Source organism: Ambystoma mexicanum, chromosome 5q, assembly GCF_040938575.1.
Source record: "Ambystoma mexicanum isolate Mex_15411 chromosome 5q, UKY_AmexF1_1, whole genome shotgun sequence".
Classification (NCBI taxonomy): Eukaryota; Metazoa; Chordata; class Amphibia; order Caudata; family Ambystomatidae; genus Ambystoma; species Ambystoma mexicanum.
This window is the reverse complement of record NC_090933.1, coordinates 212967535-212994980: the sequence shown is the minus strand read 5'-3', so window position 1 is coordinate 212994980 and position 27446 is coordinate 212967535. Positions and strand designations below refer to the sequence as shown.

At 48.8% G+C, this 27446-nt stretch overlaps 1 protein-coding gene across 6 annotated transcripts in view; it reads left to right on the top strand.

Moving 5' to 3' along the window:
* The window catches only part of ZNF236 (zinc finger protein 236), a 2444547-nt gene that overhangs the window by 136915 nt on the left and 2280186 nt on the right, over positions 1-27446 (top strand). For all 6 annotated transcript variants that reach the window (XM_069620724.1, XM_069620725.1, XM_069620723.1 and 3 more), the window contains one exon: positions 2026-2190. In XM_069620724.1, coding sequence (XP_069476825.1) covers positions 2026-2190 — 165 coding nt within the window. The remainder of the gene's footprint in view (positions 1-2025; positions 2191-27446) is intronic.

Here is a 27446-nt window from a genome sequence, read left to right as displayed (position 1 = left end):
CCATTTACCAGAAAGACGTCAATGGGCCCCTTTTCTCCATTGGACACGTCGCCAATTTCCAGAACATGCTTTACTTGTGTATGTTGGAAATCCACTGAACTTTCTTCTTGCTCAGGGCACCTCCCACTTGTCTCCATACGTTCTACTGAAGTGTTTTCTCTGCAAACTCTGCAGAAATGCCCCTTCGTTTTGCACTTCAGACAACTAACATTGCAGGCAGGGTAACACATATTTGAAGAAGCATGGCGATTGCTGCCACACTTAAAGCACTTCACACCCTTGCCAGGAATTAACTTCTTGCCACCTCTGACTGTTGCAATTTCACCAATTTGTTTGTCTGGCCTCATGCTCGCCATATACTTGGAAGTTTGTTCCATGCCTCTCGCCACCTCCACTGCTTGCTCTAGAGGAAGGTCCTTTGATAGCAACTTCTCTTGTACTCTACAATTGTTTGTACAGCGCACAAGCTGATCACGTATGAGGGAATCGGCTAGTGCCCCAAACTCACACGTATGGGCTTAAGGTTCTTAAAGCAGCAATGAAGGTTTCAACCGGTTCATGAAGCTCTTGAAATCTTTGGAAAAAAGTATGTCTCTCGAACTTAACATTCTTCATTGGCTCAAAAAGCAATTGCAACTTCCTTACCGCTATACAGAATTGATCTTCAACCCCTTGTCCTACCTCAGCTGGTTCTGGCAGCCCATCAAAAACACTGCAGCCTTCTGTTCCCAAATTGTATAATAAAATTGCTTCTTTTCTTGTTGGTACAAATATTCCCCCCCTATGGCGATTACGTACATGTCGAAGTTTCTTCCACCTGTCCCACCTGAGGTTCGGGGTGCCATGTTCAGACAGAAAGGGTGGGGGAGGAGACATGCTGGCAGCTGCCATTATTAACAACCAAATATCTGAGTACAGAATCGGGGAAACTGTTTGCAACGAGGACACTCCTCACTTTGAATTGATGCTGATGCAAAATGACTGTTCCGCATGGGCCAAGTGACAGTGCTTTAAGCTTAACCCCAGACCAATTTGTCCAGTCTCAGTAATTTTTCACTACATGTGCCGTAAGGCATTATCTAATGCAGCATGTGCACCTATTTCTGTTGTGGACTTGGTGTTTCACACTGCTGAACTCCAGTTTAAGACACTCCAGCAATGCACCTCTTGCCTCCTTTTCTGGTTTACTGGTGGCACAGTGCCCACTCCACTCATTTGCCCTTGCCCCCTCACTTCCAAATGGCCCTAGGCTCCCCAGTAAGTCTTTGCTCCTTGAAGGGTGACAATGCACCACCACGCTCACTTCTTGAGAGCAATTGCTTAAAAAGTCGTTTGAATTGGGAAGTGCTTGCACCTCTCTACTTGGTCTTATGGTAAAGTGACACAAACTGACTTGTTGGGTGGGCGGGGCGATGCCCAACGCATGGGAGGCAGTAAAAACCCTCAGGGGACCGCGTCGCAGCGTTACCTCGATCCGTTGGCTGCTGCAACGGCCAGGGGTAGAGCGGAGCAGCCTTTCCTCATCGACTGCTTGCCAACAAAGACTGGAGACGACCTTCACTTGCACCGCGGAAGGTTCGGCGTACAACAGGACTGCTCTCCTCGTCACCAATGAAAATAATATCTCAATGCAAGCAGTTATGTTGCTCTTTTGACTTTTTCAGCAGGCCCACCAGGAGCCCAGCCAACAGCCACTGAACAGCTGGCTTCTCAACCGTCCATTCCCTGTCTCACAAGCCTACATGGAACCCCCCAGCTGAGCTTGTGAGACAGGAACGTTCAAACAGTGCAAAGCTATACTTGCAAATCATTAGTCTGCCTACAGAAACGCCAAAACATTTGTTTTAACAATGCTTGTTTGATATGTGTCACTATACAAATGTATTCACTGATTCATTGTTAGTGTTTTGATCGATAGTATGGTATGTTCTGCATTGGTCTGCACATCCATGTGTTGTAGTCTGTTATTGATTAAACCACAGCCTTCCAGTCCTTTTGACATACATGTTTTTCTTTACTAAACAGCCTCACCGTTGTAACCAGTGCCCTGCGTCATTTAATGTTGAATTCAACCTTATACTTCACAAATCTATCCACAAGGTGGATTCTCCATCATGCCCCATGTGCCATAAGAAATTTTCGAGAGTTGCCAGTCTCAAAGCTCATGTCATGCTTCATCAGAAGGAAGAGGTAATACTTTGCTTTTAAACAACATTTCCTTATTTCCTTTTCCCGAATTCCGTTTCTGTTGATGGATTTAAAGCTGAAATGAGTGTCTAATTTTCCTGTTAATTGAATTCATCCATTACATCATGAAAATATTCCTTGGCCGTCTGTTAGCTTCCTTTGTGTCATTACTGTATTTAATGTATGTTCAATTGAAAGAAAACATTTTACAGCTATTCAAGTGCATAATTAAGTTCTCAAAATGTCTTTGTGACGTCTTTATCATTTTGACGAGTTACAGAAAATATGGTCGTCTTGACAACTTTGCTTTTTTGGAAATTGTTTTAAATTTTTCCCTAAATTGGAGAAGAGGTTCCCCTGCACAACTCTGCTCCTTCAAAACACAGACACACACATGCGCAGAGGCAGATAGATATATATATATATTTCTGAGGCTTGTGGAATCTGCTTAGATCACATGCTGTGCATAGGCCGACATCTAGTGGAAGCTGCGGAGTATTACAGTTTCTTTTTCGAAACTCGAAAATGGGCGTCGACACAGGCGTGCCAGTAATACTATCACTAGTGTGACGTCCACTGTACCCAAGATCCCTCACGCGTCTAGGATCCTCAGATTGTTTTTTTCCGCCATACTGGTCGGAAGCATTTTGCGGAGTCCCCTGGCCTTAGCCATACTTTTGCTAATAATCTAAATTTATAATTCTTTATTGACATCCTTCCCCACCCCAACGTCGACCCTCGACACTCGACGACGGCTGGAGAAAACATCGACCGTCCGCTGCTGCACGACGGATCTGGGCCTCGGCCCTGCAAGCAGGGAGAGTGGGGGTGGTACATACTCTTCACTCTTGGTATATAGGTACACCTTATATATGTCCTACACTTACCAGCCCGCTGCCTCAAGGTGCGTATGGAGGGTACCCCTTTCCAATTCTGCCCCAAGTGCAACCGCAAATACCCTTGGGTCGACGGGCACGCCACGTGCAATCTCTGCTTGCCGATGGACCACCCCGAAGCGAACTGCAGAGCGTGTAGTAGGTTTAAACCTAAGACACTTAAGGACCGTTCGACAAAGCGTTGGGCCCACCACGCCAGGCAGGCGGCCATGGCAGCGGAGGGCGCCTTCAGCGATGGCAGCGACGCCGTACTTTCGGACGGCGAGGGCATTACGGCGTCGAAAGACAGCCGAGCGCAGGTCCCCGACCTCGGAAGGTCGTCCGGCAGGGCGGCTATGGGGAAGACCCCCGGCGAAGCAAGCGCTACACACCCTACACACACTAAACACACTAAGTCCAACCGAACCTCGACGACGTCGACTTCTCGGAAAGAGGCACAGATAGAACGGTCCGACTCGGTGTCCTCTGGGCGCTCTCGATCGAGATCGCCTCATGACGCAAGGCAATCATCCACTCTTGCCAAGAGTGCCTCGCTCCCTAGACTAACGGAAGTTCGATCGTCGGAGGACGAAGACGACTACCACCCCCAGGCCGCGCTCCAAGAGTCAGAGCCCGCAGTTAACACCAGCGAGGCCCCACGCTCGAAAGACACAGATACCTCTTCCAATCCTCGACGCCAGGCGTCGAAAGTCTCCGGGGCCTCCAAGGGACAGGGAAAACATTTTTCCACGCACGGGGAGGGGGGGAAACGGCGGAAAGCACATTCTTCCACTCCTGTAAGACCATCCTCCCCCCCCCGAAGCAGACAGACAAATACAAGTCTACTGGGAGATCAACATCCAGCAAGGGTACCCTTGATAAGTCCCCTAAATTGCCTACTAAACTCATCCCCTGTTCCAAAGAATGGTCCAGTGAAGACATAGACAGGGTCATGTCAAGGATGTCTTCCTTGGCAGATTTTTACGACAAAAATCCAGAGCATTTCCTCTCGTATGACCCTCAGGGGGCCACACCCTCAGGTTCCACTGATCCTATCCCCCTAAGTAAAAAGGCCCGGTTCGAAAGACCTGAACCCTTTGAGGTGCAGCCTTACTCTACTCCATACTCTACTCCACACCCCAGGTACCAAGGAGAGCCCTTCCCTGAGGGGGACCAGGAGTTTGAAATTATGGAGGAACAAACCGGGACGGAATACTATGCGGATGAGGAGGACCAGGAGGAGGGAGAAGATGAGCAGGAAATTTACAGAGTAGATTCCCCGGTAGAGAACGAAGCCCCAATTACCGGCTCGCCAGTCGATAACCAGCCCCTCCTTAATGAGGTTCTCGCTCGCGCGGCAGAACATTTTCACATCGACACCCACGGTGTACAGGAGGAAAGGGACTTCGCAGAAGAGTTGGTGGGAGATAGGAGGCCGGTCGCTCAGACCATCCCTATCCTTAAATCCATCCAACGAAGAATAGATCCGTCCCTGGTGAACCCAAACCTCACCAGAGCAGTCAACCCCAGGGTCGAAAAACTTTTCCGAGCAGCCCAGTCTGACCCTCTCTATATAAGAGGACATCTTAAACCAGACTCCCTAGTTGTTACCAACACTCGGAAGAGGGCTGGAACACCCTTACCTTCGTCAGAAGCTCCTCCCGACAAGGAGAGCAGGAAACTTTACGGGTTTGGCAGGAAGATAGCCTCAACGTCTGCCTACCAAGCAAGGATTGCTAACTCCACCACCCTGTTGGCCAGCTACAACTGCCATCAATGGGAAGAGGTCGCGGCACTCATAGCTTCTGCTCCTGAACCGTTAAAGGGCCAATTGGCTCGGATCTCGGCAGAAGGGAGAGCCGTGTCTGGTTGCATATTGAAAGCAACTTTCGACGCCGCGGACAACGCAGGGAGATTGATAGCAGAAGGTACTGTTATCAAAAGACATGCGTGGTTACGGCAGTCGGGGTTCAAAACAGAAACTCGGGCTTCATTAATAGACAAGCCGGTGGAACCCGATCTATTGTTTGGGAAAGCGGTCGAAGACGCACTGAAAAACGCCAAGGACGAATACGAAACACTGAAATCCCTTGGCCAACTAACCAACAAACCCCCTAACCAGAGGGGGAACAGTAATTTTCGTCGCCCAGGCGGCCAAAATTCACAAAGAGGCAACTATGCCCAGGGACAGGGTACACAGTGGAACAACAGCCAGCAGTCTACCCAAAGTTACGGCAGGGGTAACAAAAGAGGTCGTGGGAGAGGCAGAGGCAGCCCCAACAAGGGAGGTGGCACACCTCCACCAAAGCAGTGACGCTCAGTTCAGGGTCCCTTCTCGCACAACCCCAGTAGGGGGGACGCATTTCCAACTTCACCCAGGCTTGGGAAGGGATCACCTCAGACAGATGGGTGCTGTCAACAGTGTCCACAGGATATTGTATAGAATTACTGCAACGTCCCCGGAACCATCCTCCACGACAAAGAGTACACTCCTTAGGACATCAGAAGATCCTTCTCGAGGAGATCGCCATTCTGCTAGGAAAGGACGCGATAGAACTCGTCCCAGGACACCAGGTAAACAAGGGTATCTATTCAACTTACTTCCTTGTGCCAAAGAAAGATTTGACAATGCGCCCAGTATTGGACTTACGGCCTGCCAAGAAGTATGTCAAGCCCCAAAAATTCTGTATGACCACGCTACAAGAGGTAATCCCCCTCCTAAAAAAGGGGGATTACATGGCAACCTTGGATATGAAAGATGCTTATTTTCATATTTCCATGCTCCCGGCGCACAGAAAGTACTTGCGCTTCAAGGTGGACAGTCGCCACTACCAATTCAAGGTACTGCCCTTCGTGATAGCTTCAGCACCAAGGGTATTCACCAAGGTACTGGCGGTGGCAGCTGCACACCTATGCAGGGAGGCAATCCCAGTGTACCCTTATCTGGACGACTGGCTCATAACGGGGGAAACCCCAGGAATTTGCAGGACAAACATTCAAAGGACTATCGACCTCCTCCACGAATTAGGCTTCTCTATCAACGAGAAGAAATCCAGCCTGGTGCCAAGCACCTCAAAACAGTTCCTAGGAGCAATCCTAGATACTCAGAAAGGGTTGACCTTCCCTTCGGAAGAGAGAATTCGGAATATACTACTGCAAATTCCACATCAGTCCGGTCAACAAATAACGGTACGCAAAGCAATGCGGTTACTGGGCATGATGGCGTCATGCATTTACCTGGTCCCCCACGCGCGACTGCGCATGCGTCCCATGCAGGAATGGTTGGCGAAACAGTGGTCTCAGGCAAGTGGTCAGTGGGACGATCTAGTGGTCGTTTCGCCAACACTTGTACAGAGCCTACACTGGTGGACAAGAGAAAATCTCGCAAGGGGAAAACCCTTTTACGATCCCGAAGTACAGGCAGTGGTGACTACAGATGCATGCCTGACTGGGTGGGGAGCTCACCATCTCCACCACACAGCTCAGGGTCTCTGGTCTCACTCAGTAGCCAAGAACCACATAAACCTGCTAGAGCTTCTGGCAGTATTCAGAGCGCTTTGGGCGTTCGAGCCCCATATACTAAACTTGTCGGTGCAGATCCGGACGGACAGCACGACAGCCATGTTCTATCTGAACAAGTAAGGGGGGACTCGTTTGCCAAATATGTCCAAGCTTGCCCAGAAAATCTGGATATGGGCACTCAGACGGAACATCTTCCTGTCATCGCAACATGTTCCAGGGGAGCTCAATTCCCTAGCGGATGGTCTAAGCAGAAACTCCCTCCCAGAAGAACATGAATGGGTCCTTCACAGAAAGATCGTAGGAGATCTCTTCTTTCAGTGGGGTTTCCCCACTATAGACTTATTCGCCACAAGCGAAAACAAACAATGCCCAGGATTTGCATCCAGGTTCCCCCAGCCAGACTCCCAAGGGAACGCCCTGTGGATGAACTGGTCAGGGATGTTTGCGTACGCTTTTCCACCAACTCCTCTCCAGGAAGGTGGTGTACAAGATGAACAAGGAATCGATGACGCTCATCCTAGTTGCTCCCATGTGGGCGAGACAACCATGGTTTCCACACCTACGCAGGATGGCGGTGTGCGAGCCCATCAAACTTCCAGCCTGGTACAACCTACTGTCCCAGCAACAAGGTCAAACAGTGCACCAGCAACCCAACTCCATGAACCTGGCAGCATAGCTCCTGAGGTCATAGAGTTTGGACATCTCAATTTACCACAGAGGTGTATGGACATCCTAAAAGAATCCAGGAAACCAAACACAAGGCACTGTTACTTTGACAAATGGAAAAGATTCGTTATTTGGTGCCAAAATAAACAAATCAACCCTGTTGATTGCACTCCTTCCAACATTGTGACATACATGCTCCACCTGCTGGATGCAGGATTGGTTTTTAACTCTCTGAAAGTACACCTGGCAGCCCTCTCGGCTTACACCACATCCCATAACAGGGTGTCGTGGTGGAAAGTACCAGTAGTTAAAGCCTTCATGGAAGGAGTAAAGAGACTTCACCCTCCTATTTCGAACCCACCGCTAGGATGGGACCTTAATGTGGTGCTAGCTAAGCTCATGGGCCCCCTTTCGAACCCATGCATAAAAGTAGTCTCAAACACCTGACTTATAAAACGGCCTTCTTAGTAGCCATTACCTCTATAAGAAGGGTCAGTGAAATTCAGGCTCTGTCAGTGCAGGATCCTTTCTTTACTATCCACAAAGAGAAACTGGTTTTACGCACACACCCTAGGTTCTCACCTAAATTTATATCAAAGTTCCATGTAAACCAGTCCATCGAGCTTCCGGCTTTCTTCCAGAACCCGCAAAGCTCGGCTGAGGTGAAACTACACACCCTAGTTGTGCGTAGGGCAGTCCTCTACTATGTAAATAAAACCAGACCGCTAAGGAAAACAGATCAACTGTTTGTCCCCGTAGCTACAGGCAGAGAGGGAGATCGCGTCTCTAAAGGCGCTATCTCGAAGTGGATTATCAACTGTATACAGCTGTGTTACTCTCTTTCTGAAAAAACTCTGCCTTTTACGCCAAGATCCCACTCTACTAGAGGCATTGGGGCCACTCTGGCTTTCATTGCAAATGTTCCCCTCGACACCATTTGCAAAGCAGATACTTGGAGCTCTATTCACACTTTTACTCAGCATTACTGCATTGACACTCATTCCAAGACAGATACACAAGTGGGACAAGCGGTTCTAAGACACCTGTTTGCTCATGACCCTTCTCACATCCCACCTCCTTCTTCTGGTACTGCTCGCTAATCTATGCACAGCATGTGATCTAAGCAGATTCCACAAGCCTCAGAAGGGATACATTACTCACCGTAATCGTATTTCTGATGCTTGTATCTGCTTAGATTCACATGCGACCCACCCTTCCTCCCCTCCGAGAGAAGGCGCATGATTGCTTGTAGTCTTACCTTTCTGTCTATCTGCTTGGATTATCTGTACTCACGCTACTCCTCATGCTTCCTTATGTCAGAAAAAATACAATCTGAGGATCCTAGACGCGTGAGGGATCTTGGGTACAGTGGACGTCACACTAGGGATAGTATTACTGGCACGCCTGTGTCGGCGCCCATTTTCGAGTTTCGAAAAACAAACTGTAATACTCCGCAGCTTCCACTAGATGTCGGCCTATGCACAGCATGTGAATCTAAGCAGATACAAGCATCAGAAATACGATTACGGTGAGTAATGTATCCCATATACACTCTCTCCCCCTTCCTCCTTTCCCCTCTTCCTCCTTTCCTCTTTTCCTCTTCCTCCTTTGCTCCTTTACTCTTCCGTTCCCCCCTGCTCCCCCCTGCTCCCCCCTGCTCCCCCCTGTTCCCCCGTTCCCCCCTGTTCCGCACTTCCTCTTCCTTTTCCCCACTTCCTCTTCCTTTTCCCCACTTCCTCTTCCTTTTCCCCACTTCCTCTTCCTTTTCCCCACTTCCTCTTCCTTTTCCCCACTTGCTCTTCCTTTTCCCCACTTGCTCTTCCTTTTCCCCACTTGCTCTTCCTTTTCCCCACTTGCTCTTCCTTTTCCCCACTTGCTCTTCCTTTTCCCCACTTGCTCTTCCTTTTCCCCACTTGCTCTTCCTTTTCCCCACTTGCTCTTCCTTTTCCCCACTTGCTCTTCGGCTTTTCCCCACTTGCTCTTCGGCTTTTCCCCACTTCCTCTTCGGCTTTTCCCCACTTCCTCTTCGGCTTTTCCCCACTTCCTCTTGGGCTTTTCCCCACTTCCTCTTGGGCTTTTCCCCACTTCCTCTTGGGCTTTTCCCCACTTCCTCTTGGGCTTTTCCCCACTTCCTCTTGGGCTTTTCCCCACTTCCTCTTCGGCTTTTCCCCACTTCCTCTTTTCCCCACTTCCACTTCGGCTCTTCCCCACTTCGGCTCTTCCCCACTTCGGCTCTTCCCCACTTCGGCTCTTCCCCACTTCGGCTCTTCCCCACTTCGGCTCTTCCTCTTTTCCCCACTTCGGCTCTTCCTCCCTCTTCCCCTCCGTTCCTCAATTAAGTTTTGGATATTAGAATTAGAATGCCTTTTATTGTCACTAATAAAGCCAAAAATATTGGCCAAGGAGATAAAGCTACAGATGGGATGTGAGTAGGGGGACTCAGCCTCTGGGTGTTTGGCTTTTTATCCACCGATTGACCATGGCCATGCTAATCCCTGTGGTGATTCCCACCCTACTACTTGCCCATCCCTGCCTAAAGCAAACTCTCCTAGTATCTTTTTGAGTTAGCGATCTCATCAAGTAATAAAAAATCTGCACTTTTTGGGGGTTACCATTGTTATTTCTTGGCAGTTTTTTAAAACGAATATGTTTATGGCAGCTGTAAATCGGCTCCAGGTGCAGTAAAAATATCTTAACGAAGTGTGCCTTTCACCACTTCATTTTTGACCAATATGTTTCTTTGCATCTGTTCCTTGCAGTGAATTCCTGTTCAGACAAGCAAAAGCAAAGTCAACAGTTTGGGCTCTTTAGTAGACAATACGTAGAAATGTTTTGGCACTGCCATCAGCTAGATGCCCATGTACTAGTTACATTTGCCAGCTACTTCCGTCTTGTGGCCAGATGGTACCATTAGGGCATGCATGGCAAAAGCCTATCCTCTTCCTACACAAAAGCCCAAACTGTTGTCTTTGACATATGTATTTTATATTCATAGCCCATCCCTCCGTTACTGCCTTTGCCATTAGGTAATTTGGCAAAGGAGTCCTAAAGAAATGATTGTCAGTTTTGGTTCTTGATTTTGCCTGAACAATACGAAAATGCATACTGTTTTTAGCATAAAATAGAATAGTTCTCGCTGTCCTGGATCAAATTAGCAATGTAGATGTTGCAGACTGTGAATGCGGAATAGTGATTACAATTTGGATCCTGTTATTTACCTTGCCTGACTGCTTAAATGTATTGTTCAGTAAAGTATTAAATACCTTAGGTCTTGGAGGGATTCTTTTTGAAATCTATCCTAGGTAACAAATCGCTGCTTTGTGATTACATCAATGTGAAATCCTTTTCTATAGCTTTCGTGGAATCCTCCCATTTCTGAAGAAAATAAATGATGTATTAAGTGAAAACTTAAGATGAAGTGACGTTAAGGGGATGTTTCAGTGCAACTAAACTCTTGAAATTTGGCAAGTGTTTGAAGCTATGTCCCCTTGACTCTAAGCCGCCCATTGTGCAGCTAATGAATATATTGACAACATCACTGATACCACCTATGACTTCACTGGAAACTAGAGCGCTCTGTTGCCAGTCGTGGCCTTTGTCCCCAGGCCATGAAAAGCTACTCAAAGTTGGTAGGTTTTAACTTGTTTGTAGGTAGTAGCCTTGGCAGGTTTCTACATTTGTTTTTATCTATCTATATATCTTACAGCTATATAGGCCTCACATTCAGCCTGGAATTCCCGCTCTTTCTTAAAAACTCGAAAGCAGAGTCTCAAGTTGGTTTTTTAGTCCTTTTTAGCAAGTTGCCCGATGCCTGACCAAGTAAATGAAGTGATAATTCTCTCCAGCCTATTTTTCTTGGCAACTGTTTGCAATTATGTTCAGGTTCTTGGAATGTCTCCTATCCACGTTTGTCCTCAAATCGGGCTGAAGAAATCAGGTTGATGGCTGGCTAGTAATGTTTTTTTGCTTAGTAGCTTAAAACTTGTGCACTCAAGATCTTGGCCAAAAGTCTGGGTCTGTTAGTTGCAAAACCTGTATGCAGGAAACGCATTATTTTTATCCATCAAAGGAGCACAGCATATAACGTAAGACTGTTATTGTTGCTGGATGATTTTGAAGATAGTATGTTAACACCTTTGACACAATAGAATGGTAGTATATTCAAATGGTGGTGATGAGAGGCTTGCGTCGGGCACCGGGTACTTGAGATAAGTTTAATTGTTGTGTGATTGACCATAAACTAGGGTTGGTATAAGTCTTCCTATCCAAAATCTGAAGAGTGGCAGGTGCAGCACGTCACTAGGTACAAATACCTGTTTTAACAGTCTATTAGTTTTCTAGAGATGGACATTTTGGGGGCGGTCTTTCTACAAGGGTTTAGATAAGCTGGCTTCCATTAAATAGGGGCTGTACATAATCTATCACTATTCTGGGATCCAAATAAATATTCGAGAATTAACTAAAAGCAGTTCCTGAGGATCAAGCATCACCCACCGAGTAGGAGCTCCCACTTAAGGTTGAGTAGTTAGTACATAATGTGCCACAAACCGAGCATCCACATGAGATGCACGCTGCATTTTTTCAATGACATGGGACCCATTCATGTTTAATGTCATGTAGGTATATGTGTATGGCAACAGTTGTCTTGGTGAGTTCTAAATAGCTCCTGGTAGGTATTTGTGTCCAGCTAATCAGGCTGCAAGGCTACAGCCAGGAGCAAAATTACTTTCAGGAATTGTGATCCCTGACCATATGCGCATGACATTTTGTTATTTATTTGTGTTCCAGTTGTGTGCTGCTTACCTGAAGTGTTGAGGTTGTGAAATAATTTGGCATGTGATCCTTTAAATCAATTAGGCTAAATCTGTGTTTGTGGTTTTTTCTTTAGTCTGTTATTCAGCAGGCTTGATAATGTGTAGATCTGTGTAGCACTTAATGAATGAAACTGTATGATAGATCGACAGACTGCCAGCATGTGTAGGGCACCAGAAAGGTCATTGGAGTGCTGTCCCTTTTCCAAGGTCGCTAAGGGTAAGGCAGTCATTGGCAAAATGATTATCGTCCCACAGCAGCAAATACGTATCAGGCAGTGCTCATGTTAATTCTTGAGTTGCTTTTAAAATACATGGATTTTCTGACACAGCACCTATTTTTTGTTATCCCTGACTCCCTGAATAGCACTTACAATTTAGAAAATGCTGTATGAGTTTGGTGGCATAAGGTTTCAGGGCCTATTTAGCCTATCTATTTTGTAGCCTGTGGTGCTATTGTTCTCTGTGGGTCAGGTGGATCTCGTCCCATGAAGAATGCAAGAGCTGGTTGTGAGGTAGAAGGTCCGAAGCTGTGGTTTTTGCTTTTTTTTTCTCTAATTGCGTGACTTTTTCCTGATGAGGTTTAATCAGAGGCCTCAATATGCAATTCCTGTAACCCTGAGAGGGCCCCACGACTCCGAGGATTCACCTGGTGTCCTCTTTTGTTCTCTGAATTTCTTTACAATGCGCCCACTGCTTGGTGGTGGCAGATGTGACATGATTTTTGTCACCCTTGCACCCAAAGCCTTCCCTGAACCCCAAGGGCAGTCTCCAAGACCCGCCCCCCACTCCCCAGCAGGGGCTTTGGTAGGAATAGAGATGGAGAAGAGCATATGCCAGTCACTGCATCAGTAAAGAGAGTACGCGGCAACCCCCTGCAGTGAGCCACAACTGTCATTCATCAGCACAGGAGAGGCTTACTAATGACATATTTTATTAATGGTCCACTGCTCATACCTTCCCATAACCCTTGGTATGTTCATTAAGACATGCTCCACATACAACATATCAACACACAGTACATTCAAATAGATGCCTTACACATTATGCATGTGTTGAAATGCTAATGAACACTCAATGAATGATTTTACACTGCCCTCTATAGTGTAAATCTTTTAATTATAAGAAATTAATAATATAGAAACAATGCTACTATTCAATCAATTGTGCTTTATTTCGGCATTTTCACCATAAAAGCGCACAACAAATAAAATGCGAGATCATAAGCACTTCAAAGATAACATGATAAAACACAAACATCCACAGAACAATACGAATCCAAAAATTGCAAGGACTAAAAGATAAACTCAGTTTAAAATCAAATCGCCTGGTTTGTCCAAAAAGTCCTGGTATATAAACCTTTTTACCATTATGATAAAAATTAGTTTGTCACAAAAAATAGTCCTTGAAATCAATGCTCTAGTAAACAAAAACAAAATTCACTGGATATGAAGTGCATTAGTGCATAAACAGAATATCATTGCATGTGAGCAAATTTTCTTTTGAACTCTTTAGTTAAGCAGACAGATTGGACACGGGTCACACACCCCATTGATCACATGATAGCAGTTACTACATTGGATTACATCAATCAACAGACTGCGCACAGGTTATTTCTTATGTGTTCGCAGATTGTACATTTCTCAAATATTCATGGAATGGCTCCCATATATTTTTCGGTCTACTCGCCACAGTTACAGTCCTAATATAATCCTCCTATTTTTCGTTTACATACTTTAGCTCACATGATGGTGCTTGTGCAACCAGATAATATAATTCAAAGTCTGGAGCCACCAGGTCCCCTCGTTCATAGGGTTCGGCTAGCCCCTCCCAGCTCATACGGGGTGCACTGCTCCCCCCAAACGAATTGCACTGCCATAGAAGGCAGCTTTGCAAAGAACCCTCTCCCCGGCCAAATCGATATAGATGCAAAATAATATAGCAGTTTCGGCACTACTACCATTTTCAGTACCATATAGGGAAATCGGGAATCTAGCCCATAACTCTAATTTAACTGCTAAAGTGTTGAGAGGCCTTGTGATTACCTTCATACAGTGTTCGCTGTGTACGGATACTCTTAATAGATTAAGGGACACCATCACTCCTAGATATTTAAAACTAGTTGGGGCCTATCTAAGTCCCTTGAGGTCAGCCGGTATAGTGGTACTATTGGTGAGTGGGAACAATTCGGATTTGGTGGCATTAACCTTATATCCAGAGTAATGTGTAAATCTAGCCACTTCCTCCATAACCGGCCCTAGGTTCTCATTAGGGTTACGTATATACAACAATGTATCATCTGCATACAGGGAGATCATCTGCAGGGGACCTGCTATGTGTATCCCTCTATGTGCATGACACTCCCTCATCAGTCAGGGCAATGGCTCTATCGTGAGTGCAAACAACAATGGGGAAAAGGGGCAGCCACGTGCCAATGTGAATGTCTGACATAAAGCCCTGTTCGGACCCGGTCTGTTGGGTTTGTATAGAGCAGTCTCACAAACCCGACAAAATTCCCCACACCTAAATGCTTAAGTACCTCAAATAGATAATTCCAGCATACAGAATCGGAAGCCTTTTAGCATCGAGTGACACTGCTACCGCTTGGGCCTGTGGTTTAATTTTTGACATTATACCAAAAAGGCCCCATAGATTAAGGGCTGTGGAAAGTGTGGAGATAAAGCCTGATTGGTCCAGGTGTACAAGGTAAATCATGTAAGTCACTTACTGGTCCCCGGGGATCTGTCATCCAGGTGTCCAGGACACAGTCATCGCGATTGGATCCAGTTCTTGGGGGTGGACCAGTGTGGCGGGATCATCTGGATGGGGGGTGGTCTTTGGGGAAGTGGGACACCGACTGTTGAGACAGGGTACCCACTTTCCTATAACACCTTTTCCCCATCCTAACCCGTAGGATATTCAGAAGTTCTACCCTCTTTTCCAACACTAACACTTTCCTATACCGTCACAAACAACTAATGCCAGAGCCGTTTACCTGACTTGTTCCAACACAAGGGTCAGGCAGAGTCGAGCATTTACAATAACTACGCACACCTAAAGGCCCTTTCCATTCCTCACAGGGATAAAAAGCGGAGCAGGAGAGCATAATTCGAGCAAGGCTGAACGCACAAGGAAGCAGCTATTCCGGACCGGCGGTTCAAACTGAGGAGAAAGGCAGAGGGGCCTGGATGGGCGACGTGGATGGATTTGCCCGTGCCCTTTTCAACTCAGACCTACGAAGCCTCCAAAAGTGAAATCGTAAGACCAGGAAGTCCAGCTGGCGTGTGGTGTAACAGGTGTCAATGGCACACAGGGCCTTCCTATGCTGATAGACAAAGCGGGGAGAAGCACTTGCCATTGTGGTGCTGTCCTTGACTCCCGAGACAAGAGCACTCCATCAGTTCAGAACAGCCGGTGAGTCTGAGAAAACAGATAGGAAATCTGAACTGTGCTGGGCCCAAAGTTAAAGGGGGCAATTTTGTTGAACAAAGAAGTTGTGTAATTGAACATTAAAGAAACCCTAGTAAAAGGTTCAGAAGCAGTGTGGTCCGGCGTCGCTGGGCGCTCATTCGAAGGACTCTGACTGAAACTCTTTTGGGGTTATGTGAAAACCAAGAGGCCTTAGGAGAGGCTAGCGTGAAGTGTTAAAGTGGTCTTACGAGTGTCGAGCAAAACCTCTCGTGCACTCGAAAGTCTTTGACACATTGATGAAAATTGATGAACTGCGAAACTGGCAATTGTGGACCTGAAAGAGGGATGCCTGCGAGTTGAGGATAAATGGCAATATACCCGTGAACCTTGTGATGACAAGTGTGAACCCTGCTGAGGGATGTCCACAATGGATACTTTATGAAAAAGAACATTGTGATTGTTGAATGTTTCTTGAGTAAAAGGGTGTAGTGAACCAGGTTGAGCGAGGCCAACTTTGCAAGAAGGTTCCAAGCCCGGCGAGGGGGATATAAAGGGGCGAAGAGCAATTGCCCAACGTGAAAGGATTACAAAATGAACTTTTGTTTACTGTTTATGGTACAGCAGGCCTTCTAAGGCAAGAGACTTATGCATGAAAGAGACATGACCCCGAAGGTCCTGGCATTGTTGAAAGGAACTGTAAAATTGTGCTGGCGAGGCCAAGAAGGATGCTGTGCTCAAAGGGCTTGCCTTGTTCCGTGCTAAAAACGTGGGGAAGGGAGACCCCAACCATACCATCCTGACTTGTCATTTGGTGAACACTTCTTTCTTTTCTTTAGAACATTGTCCCACGCTATTTTGTAACTTATTTGTAAGGATTGGCAATAGTTTTTATTTTTAGTATAGGCCCTTTTTATTTGATAAGACGCCACTACGACTGCCTTATTATTTGATTCTAGCTTGATCCCATCTTAGATTTAGGTTTAGATTAGGTGTTTTTCTCATCCATTATACATAACATCAAAAAACAATTAGCAACAAATGGTAAAACAACAGTTACATGCAGATAAAAGATCACATATTTACAAACCAGGAACTTGTACAGATTTAGAAATTCATCCCAAATTTTAGCATACAATTTAAGTTTCCCTTGTTTCATATAGATCACTCTCTCCATGTTTGCAAGAGTTCATCTCCTCAATCCATTCCGTAACCGTCGGAGATATCCGAGATTTCCAACTCCTCAATATCATTTCTTTACATATACAAGCTCCCCTGAACAGAATTATACTTTCTCCGTACAGGTGTCAGCATTTGCGTACAGCGTCTCATAGAATTATAAATTCGAGGGGATTGGGTCCTCCGACGTATTCCATATCTATGACAGTAATCACCACAGCTGTGCTGCTTCGGAAACTTTTTCGGCGTCTGCGTCCTGCGTCGATGACGTCGATGCGCCGCCGTCGAGGACCTCCTCCGACGTCCGACGTCATCCGATGTGATAAGTAGGACGCACGACGCCAGTAGCCTCAGTTCCGTTTTTTCCGCGAACGTGTTGCTTCGTGTTTCTCGGTTCTAGCCTCGACTCTTTGGAGTTCTGTTCTTTCTGGTTCTTCGAGCCTGTTCGTTTGTGAATATTCCTTCGCAGCGATGTCTTCCACTTCGTCTTCAACCCCGCGTCCGGGCTTCAAGAAGTGCGGGGTGTGTGGGTCCAAGATGTCGGTGACTGACTCGCACGACGCCTGCCTCTGGTGCCTCGGGGAGGCCCACGACACGGATGACTGTGTCGACTGCCTGTCGCTCACTTCCAAGGCCTTACGCGAACGTAAGAAGAAATTGTCGGTAGGTCGGGTGTCCAAGCCCCGGAAGTCGAAGTCGGCGGGGCTTTCGACGGATGATTCGAGGGGTGACTCTCCGCGTCATCGTCGGAGGTCTCGTCGGTCTTCTTCTAGGAGTCGGTCTCGCCACTCCTCTGCCTCTTCGAGGCGTTCTCGGAAGCGCCGTCACCGGTCGCCTTCCAGGTCCTCTTCCGAGGACTCTGCCCGGCACGTCGGTTATCCCACCAGCCGTGCGACGCCGGAGGAATGGGCTTCCTTCGGGAAGAAAATGTTGGCGATTCTTGAGTCGCAGGGTACTCAACCGTCCGCGCCCCCGAGTGGGGTCGGCCGTGTGAGGTCGAGAGACGCCGCTCGCAAGAGTGGTCGGCACGAGTCACGGGAGAGGTCCCGTTCGGACAAGGAGGCTCGTTCTCGCCGTACCCGTTCCAGGTCCCGGTCCTCGACGCGATCGAGACCGTGTGCACCTGTGATGTCTTCGAGGAAGACATCGACGTCTGAGGCGTCGAGGGCGTCGACAGGCTTTCTCGAGGCTCCGGCTCCGAGGAAGTCGTCGAAGCCGTCGACGTTCAGGTCGTCGAGGGACACGCTCGGGGCTCCGGCTTCGAGGGCTGTGTCGACGCCGCCGATATTGGAGGCGCTGCATCTGACGTCGACGCCGATTTCCTCGACGTCGACGCCGATCCTCTCGGCGCCGTTGCCGGTTTTCTCGACGGCGGCGCCGATTCGCTCGACGCCATCGACGCCTTTCGTGTCGGAGGTGCCCCGTGTCTCGGGTGTACCCCCTAGGAAGGCTCTGGCTAAGAGCAGGCACTCTCAGGTGCCTTTCCACCTCTTGGATTATATTTCGGAGGCGGATGAGGATTCGGTTGGCCTGGTTCCTGATCAGGTGCCGGATGACATTGTCTCGGGCCATAGTCAATTTGACGATTTGAGGCAGTCGCTGCATGATGCTAGTGGTCTGGACACCTCTCCGGAGGTGGAATTTGGTCGGCCTGAGCCTGGCTCCCATGCCGATTCCTCATACCGGCGCCTTATGGCTAGGGTGTCTGAGTATCTGGGATGGTCTGCTCCCCCAGGGGAGTTTGTGCAGGATGATCTGACGGACATCCTTGATGTTGGTCCCCCATCTGACCCGGTTCTGCCATTCCATATGGCTTTACAGCGTAGGGTGGCGGCGGCTTGGACTGCTCCGGAGAGTCTCCCGGCAGTGGGCAGATCCTTGTCGCGGAAATACCGTCCAGCCAGTGGCGACCCCTGCTACTTGACCAGGCACCCCACTCCGGAAAGTTTGGTGGTGCAGGCGGCCACGGCCCCGGCAAAGCAGGCGTCGTACCCTACCATCCCTCCTGATAGGGACGACAAACGTTTTGATGGCTGGGCGAAGAAGGTGTTTTCTTCTGGTGGTATGGCGCTTCAGGCGGCCAACTCCATTTGTGCCTTGTCACGTTTCACGCACACTCTGTGGAACTGTGTTGCGTTAGCGGCTGAACATATTCCCGAAGGGGACGAACGGGTTGGTTTCCTTGCTTTGGTCCAGGATGGTAAGGATGCCATGTGTGAGTCCGTTCAGTCGGGTTTGGACTTAGCTGAATGCGTCAGTAGGTCCATGGCGGCGAGCACCGTGATACGCAGGTTTGCGTGGTTGCGGAAGTCGGGGTTTGCTCCTGATGTGCAGTCCCGGCTCCTCAACATGCCCTTTGATGGTGAACATCTTTTTGGCAGCAAGGCTGACGAGAGCCTTGAGAGGTTGCAGACCTCAAAAGCTGCAGCGAAGTCGTTGGGCGCTGCAGTTCGCCAACCTCCGCCTTTTCGTCCTAGGGGACAGCAGTGGAGGGGTGGCTCCTTTCGCTATTACTCGTCCTTTGGTAGAGCGAGAGGAGCTGGCAGTCAAAGGGGCCAACGCAGGGGTACCAGAGGTGGACGACAGGGTACCCGTGGTGCCAAGGCCGCTCGGGCAGTTGCCTCTTTGCCCTCAGGTAACGCCGCAGCCGCTCCTACTCAGTCATGAGGCCTTGTCCCATGGTTCGCCGGTTGGGGGAAGGCTGGCGCAGCATCTTGTAGAGTGGCGTGCCATTACTTCGGATGTGTGGGTTCTGGAGATCATAACCCACGGCTACTGTCTTCCCTTTCGGCACAGGCCTCGCGACAATCCACCGGGGAACCTCTCTTTGAAGTGTCCGGATCCGCTCCTTGCGCAGGAAATTCAAGCCCTGCTGGAGAAAGGCGCCATAGAACTGGTGCCTGTAGCGGAGAGGAACAAGGGATGGTATTCCCCTTATTTTTTGATTTCCAAGAAAGACGGGGGATTGAGACCCATCATGGACTTGCGCGGTTTGAACAAACTCCTCAGGAAGGACAAGTTCAAGATGGTTACTCTCTCTCAAGTCCTCCAGGCCCTTCAGCTTCAGGACTGGTTGGTGTCACTCGACCTCAAGGATGCTTACTTCCATGTGCCGATCCATCCCAAGCACAAGAAGTACCTGAGGTTCGCGGTTGGCGACTCGCACTTTCAGTTTCGGGTCCTGCCGTTCGGTTTGACCTCCGCCCCGAGGGTTTTCACCAAGCTCATGGTGGTGGTGGCAGCGCATCTCAGGCAAGGGGGGATTCACGTCTACCCCTACCTGGACGATTGGTTGATCAGGGGGAGCTCTCCCGAGCAGGTCCTGGATCATCTGTCCGTCGCCTGCCACTCCCTTCACAGGCTGGGCTTCTCCCTCAATTTAAAGAAGTCCCATTTGACGCCAACGCAGAGGCTCCAGTACATCGGAGCAGTGCTCGACACTTCCCTGGGGCAGTGTTTTCCTCCCCAGGTGAGGGCTCTTCACATTCAGCAGATGGTGCGCAAGTTTCAGCATGCCCAGACGCTCCCAGCATTCGAGTTCTTGAGGTTGCTCGGCCTCATGGCATCCTGCATTCTTCTGGTGCCAGAGGCTCGCCTGCGAATGAGATCTTTGCAGTGGGCACTCAAGATGCAATGGTCGCAGTCCTCCGGCAGGATGTCGGACCCGATTCAGGTGCCGCCCTCGGTCGCCCGGGACCTTCTGTGGTGGGCCGTCGAAGGCAACTTGATGAAGGGGGCTCCGTTTTGGCTTCCCTGGCCGGAGGTGACGATCGTGTCGGATGCATCCCTCACAGGATGGGGAGCTCATGCCAACGGGCTGACAGTCAGCGGTCGTTGGTCTCCGTCGGAGTCCAAACTCCATATCAATCTGTTGGAGCTGAGGGCCGTCAGGCTAGCCCTGAAGGCTTTTCTGCCGACTGTGCGAGGGAAGAGTGTCCTGATCCTGACGGACAACACGGTGGCCATGCACTACCTCAACAAAAAGGGGGGGGCAGGGTCACTTCCTCTGTGCAGGGAGGCGATGCAGCTCGAGTTCTGGGCCATCCAGCAGGAAGTTTCGATCTCGGCAGTTCATCTGGCCGGAGTCGAGAACGTGACGGCGGACGCTCTGAGCAGGCAGAGCACGATCTCTCACGAGTGGGAGTTGGCTCAGGAGATTCTCCTGGAGATCTTCGCCCTTTGGGGGACCCCTCAAGTGGATCTCTTTGCCTCCAGTGTCAACCGGAAGTGCGAAAGGTTTTGCTCGCGGGAATTTCCTCCAAAAGGAGCCTTAGGAGACGCGTTCGTGGTGGAGTGGTCGTTCCCGCTGCTGTACGCGTTTCCTCCGGTCCCCGTCATCCCGCAAGTGCTGCGGAGGTTACGGAAGTTCGGTTCCCGGATGATCCTCATTGCTCCGGCGTGGGCTCGGAGGACGTGGTACCCGGACCTTCTCGACTTGTCCATCTGCCCTCCACGTCGTCTTCCCTACCGAGACGATCTGCTCTCACGGGAGGGGGGTCAGGTTCTCCATCCAGAGGTCGGATCCCTCAACCTTCACGCTTGGCTTCTGAAAGGTTGAGGTATAAGGATTGGGACCTCCCTGAAGACGTGATGGAGGTGTTGCTTTCGGCCCGAAGGCCCGCAACTAAGTCTCTGTACCGTTGCCGTTGGCGTAAGTTCTGCGACTGGTGCAGAGTTCAGAATGTGGATCCTTTTGCATGTGACATCCCCATGGTTCTGTCCTTTTTGCTTTCTTTGGCCCACAGGGGCTTGCAAGTGGGTACCGTTAAGGGTTACCTGGCGGCGCTGTCCATCTTTAAGCGCTCATCTGAAGAATTTCACAGTTTCTGAAAGGGCTCACTAATGTGTTCCCTCCGTCGCCTTTCCTGGTGCCCGGTTGGGATTTGAACCTTGTTCTTAGGTTTCTTATGGGTGCTCCGTTTGAGCCGTTACATTCTTGCCCTTTGAGGCTGTTGACTTTGAAAACTGTGTTTTTAGTTGCGGTTACTTCCGCTCGCAGAGTGAGTGAGTTACAGGCACTTTCTGTTAAGCCACCCTTCACTGTATTTCACAAGGACAGGGTTGTCTTCCGAGTTCGTCCTTCTTTTCTTCCGAAGGTAGTGACGGAATTTCATTTGGCCCAGAAGATTGTTCTTCCGGCATTCTATCCTCCTCCGCATCCTGGTAAGGAAGAGGAGAGGCTCCATAGGCTTGATCCTAGGAGAGCTTTGAGCTTTTATGTTTCTCGCATGTCCCGGGTCAGAGTGGACGATCAACTCTTTATTGGTTACGCTGGTAAGCGCTTGGGGCAAGCTGTGACGAAACAGACTTTGTCCCGCTGGATTATTTTGGCCATCTCGGAGTGTTACCGCTTGGCGGGCAAGGACCCTCCGGCTGGCTTGCGGGCCCATTCTACCAGGGGCTTGGCTGCATCTACTGCCCTGCAGAGGGGTGTTCCTATTCGCAACATCTGTGATGCTGCCACCTGGGCTTCAGTGCATACATTTGTGCGGCATTATTCCCTCGATTCCATCAGAGGGCAGGATCTGGCCTTTGGCAAGGCGGTCCTTTGCTCTGCTATTTGATTGGCTATTCTATATTTTGTTTCTAAATTCTTTCCCTCCTCCTTGATTTGGTACTGCTTTGGGAGTCTGTCATAGATATGGAATACGTCGGAGGACCCAATCCCCTCGAAGAACAAGTTACTTTCTTACCTGGTAACGTTCTTTCGATGGGATGGTCCGACGACGTATTCCATATCGCTCCCGCCCTGCCTTCCCCGCTGCAGAATTTCTGTTGCGTTTGCAGCTTACGTTCCGCAAGGCTTTGTGTCGGACTGGCAGTTGACTATTGTCACACGTTCTGGGGGAAAAAACTACAACTGAGGCTATTGGCGTCGTGCGTCCTACTTATCACATCGGATGACGTCGGACGTCGGAGGAGGTCCTCGACGGCGGCGCATCGACGTCATCGACGCAGGACGCAGACGCCGAAAAAGTTTCCGAAGCAGCACAGCTGTGGTGATTACTGTCATAGATATGGAATACGTCGTCGGACCATCCCATCGAAAGAACGTTACCAGGTAAGAAAGTAACTTGTTCAACTCATGAATCACCTCAGTGGATGTCAACCCCTCCCCCCCCCCTCACCGCCCCATCAATTCCGGTGATGGGCAGCCCTCTCTCGCTGGTAACCACTCCCACCAAGAAACGTCCAGGCTGATCTTCCTCTCCGTAGTCTCTATATGGTAGATGAGAGGCACAGAGGATCCCAGCCAAGATTCTCTATTCGGTAGCCATGGTCGAGCAATCAAGGCCTAGCTTCTCAGGAGGTGATGCAGGCTGGTTCTTAAGTACAGTGTAGTCCCCAAGCCCCCACAAAGAAATGTCCACACACTGTATTAGTTAAAACACAGTCTTTATATAATTAATATTCAAGGTTATGTACACTATCACAATAACTCGCTTTGTGCTCAGAAATCAATAATGGTAAATATATACAGTTCTCAAGTTGTACCACAATTATTATCATATCTCATTAAAGTGAATCAACTATACTGTAAAAATGCCACACAGATCAACGAAGAGGAAACCAGCAGTACAGAGGGGAAGGAAAGCAAGATGGTTGATCAATTGGCAGAATACTGGCCTTTACCAACTAGGCACAATCTCTGGGTCAGTCCTTGGAGACGCAGCAGCTTTCAGATTGATGAAGGAGAGCAACAGCAATTCTTCTCTTCCAGCAGGGCTTCAAGGTTAAGCTTCAGTTTTACTCCAGTTACTCTTTGTAGTGGACTTCAGCTTCTGAACACCAATTCTAGCAGTGAGAGGAGGCACCCAGATATACTAGTTGATCTCCCATTCATTCTGCTGGGTCACACTCAGGCAACCAATCGGTCAGAAGGGCATTCATGCAGGCAGGCATCCAATCAGGTGCATAGTGCATTCAGGCCATTCACTCCTCTCCAGACACTTGCAACAAGTTATGTGTATTGGGACAAGTACCCAGCCATTCTACACTCCACACTGCATTCATACCAGTTTTGGGCAGGGCTGTCTCAGTCATTGTGTGAAACACCAGATACTAGACACCCACAACACAGAATGAGTATTCATCACACACTCCATTCACCCAGGTCCCACCCAGAGGGTGTACCCACAACATACAGTCACTGGGAATGCTCCAGCCAGTCTGGCCTGGACCTCACAACACCACCATATATGGAACTTCCAACCAACAGCCGGTCAGGGGGAAGGGACAGAGTCTGGGCTTTCCAGGACTTTAGGAAAACAAGGTAACAGGCAATAGAAAGAAAGAGGCCACAGGGGGCCATCTTGTTTCCTATCAGGAATCAACTGATTCCAATGGCAGGGCCTGGGTATCCCAAAATGGAGAATATTCAGAGCACCTGCCAAATTCAGCATGGAGTTGCCACCAGCCCATACACTGCTCTGTGGGCCACACACAGGTGCCCAAAAACATATACTAGGGACGCAGGGTTGTACCCCCACCCATGGGTGCCATAAGGGTATCCCATGGGTCTGCACACCAAACCAAAAGAGAGAGCTGCACCGCCAGGAGTCGCACATGAACTCCTGCACGGAAAACACAACAGAACACACAATAAAAAGCGGTAAAGGACAAGGATACAGAGGCCCATTCCCTCCGATGCATTTCCAGCATCACACTGGGCAAGTTTTGCCATTTAGTGTATCTCCCGATCCGCTAAATCGCAGAATTTTAACAAGTTACCTTTAATTACACCCAGGAGCGCCTTATTTGCGGTTATACCATATTCGTTCTCTAACTTGGGTAATTCGCACTCACCTTTGCCAGCTCCCGCATGGTGCCCTTTACCCCAGATGTAACCAATATCGTTGTACCGCAGCCAGACTTAAGTTTCCCATATCGTAGCAAACCTTGAAAATGATCCCTCATTCGTCTTAAAGAACCCTTCAATTTTCTCCCGTAAATCCTCTATCAGAGTACTTTCCATTAACCTGGTGCATGACATCGTCCATAGAGGGCGGGGACGCAGTGCACTACCAAGTTCCAATGAGATCCCTAGTGGTGAATGGTCTGACAAAGTGCTGGGTAAAATTCTGCTGCTACGCAAATGTGGTGCCCATATTGCAGAGAGTAGCCGGAAATCGGTCTGTGACATAGCATGGTGGACTGTAGAATAATGTGTACTCGGCTGCCCTCTGATGCCTGTCCCTCCCATACATCAACCAACCCCAGTTGTCCCGTTACCTGCTTGACCATTTTGTCTGCAGCGGACAGTCCGCGTTGTGTAGTGCTTGACCGGTGTCTGTGGAGATCTAAGATTGTGTTAAAATCACCACCCCATAAATTGGGAGCGTCTGTCATCCTCACTAGAATCTCAGACACCTGGCTATAAAATTCTGGGTCTTCAATATTCGGGCCATAGGTATTAACTAGTAGAACTCTTTCACCCGACATTTCCCCCTTCACTGTAACATACCAGCCCTCAGGGTCCGCCTGTACCTCTTCTGCCTGAAAGCAAAATGATCGATGCACTAGAATAAGCACTCCTCTGTCTTGAGACAAATAGGATGTATAATCTCTCTGTTGCCCCCATTTGGGTGCGAACCTGTCATGTAGCGGCCCCCGTGCGTGTGTTTCTTGCAACATTGCGGTTTTGGAAGAATGGCGGTCCAAATACGCTATGACCTTTCTAGCTTCAGTAGAATTATTTAGGCCCTGAGCATTCCATGATATCAGTCCTATTACTTCACCTGGCATTTAGTTGCGCATAGAAACAATAATCGTGCATATTTCTCTCTGTACCAGTTGGGATGCAGTATACTCCACGTCCAACTACCCACCCGTCACTGTCTGTTTTTAAAAACCTCTTTATTTCCCCCCTCCTCCCTCTCCAACCCTATCCCAATTACACCTCTTACCCCAAAGTCAAGTTGTCCCCACACCTACCACCCGCATCATCTTCCCAACCTGATGATTTATTCTGTGAGAAACCAAAGGGTATTCTCCCCTGTAGAGCCCAGGAATCCCTTATTCAGGTGTCCAGGACACTGCTATCTCCTTTGGATCCAGTTTGTGGGGATGGACCATTGATGTAGGATCACCTAGGTAGGGGAGCCTGGGGTTATGCTTGGGGAAATACCCCAGGTGAGAGACAGTACTCTCAACAGAGAGAATGGTAAAGGGAACAAAGTCCCTGAACCTTTTTATAAGCTATTCCCGGTCATCAACCCTTCCCCTCGCCCCCAGTGAATCTTACTTACCCAAAGGTAAAGCCAACAACCCATTCACATCAGGGAAACCCATTAAAAACCACAATTCCCAGAATCCCTGCTATCCTGTCTTCTACTCGCATATTCCCAATCATTCTACTTCGCATTCCTCTAACAATTAAACACCCAATCTTCTTGACAAAACATTCTTTCTCACAATCCTCTCTGTTCAGTCCACGAGTCCGACTATCACCGTTTGCTTCATAATCCCTACCAATCCCGCAGCTCTGATTATCACTTTCCAAAGTCCCAGTCAAATGTGACCAACAACTACAGTCCCTACAAACCCTCTTGTTTATTTTTTTAAATAAAAATCCTGGTCATTCACATTTGTCTCACAAACCCCCTCAAATAATGGTTGTAATTCCCTATGGAACCTTCCCCCTTTCCGACATGACCACTTCCTTACAATATGACAGTAAACTAACTAATGTTAAAACTATCCACTGACATGTCCCAACCCAAGGGTCAGGCAATGAACCCAAATCACACACACCTGACGGTCATTTCCTTTTCCCACAGAGATAAAAGGTGGAGCAAGAGAGCACAGTATGAGCAAGGCAGAGACCGCATAACGAGACAGCTATCCAGACCCGGCAGTTAAAGGAGAAGAAAGGCGTCAAACTTTGAGAGGCTGACTGGTAGAGACACAACCTTGCCCTCTTAGGCAAAACCCTGCAAACTCTCCCCTGAAAAAATCGTAAGGACGATAGCCCAAGTGTGCTGCAGCAGATGTCAACGGTACACGTAGCGCATCAACAGTGATTAGCCAGAGCGAGGCAGACTCCTGCTTCCGTGGTACTGGTCTTGATTCCAGTTAAAGAGGAACGCCAAAGCGGTTCATCGCAGCCCGTGAGTCGAGGGGAGAGCTGATAAGAACCAGGTTGTGGTGAATGAAAGTCGCAAAGTGTAAAAGGGATACCAGCTACAAAAGAGAACCGGCACCACATGGGTGCTGCTCTGAGAAACCCGGGTCAGTCCCCCTCTGAATGAACTACAGTTACCAGAAGGCCGTAGGAGAGCCGGCAAGGTAGGTCAAAGTGGTCATACGGGAGGTCAAGCAAAATCCCCAAACATTCTAAAGCCTTAGACTAAGAGCTGAGAAAGCAAGGGAAGTGAATCCCGCAAACATTGAAAGCAAACGTGAATGTGAAGTTGGCAAGAGTGAACCCGGAAGAGGGATGCTGACGAAAGGGGGCAAGTCTAAAGTTCCAAAGAAAGTGTGTTGACGAGAGTGAACTGACCGAGGGATGTCCTCTAGAACTGTTTAAAAAGACATCGAGATCTGTGCGTGAAGGAAAAGCCATAGTGAACCTGGTGGAGGGAGGCTGAAAGTAAGAGAAGGGTCAGCGTCCGGATGAGGGAGGCTGAAAACAAGGTAGGGTCTCCACCTGGAAGACGGGGACTCAGGGATGAACCCACCACCCGAGAAAAACCATCGTGAACCCAGAGGAGGGAGGCTGAAAACAAGGTACAGTCTATGCCCAGAAGAGGTGGACTCGGGTGGATCCACCACCCGAGAAAAGCCATAGGGAACCCAG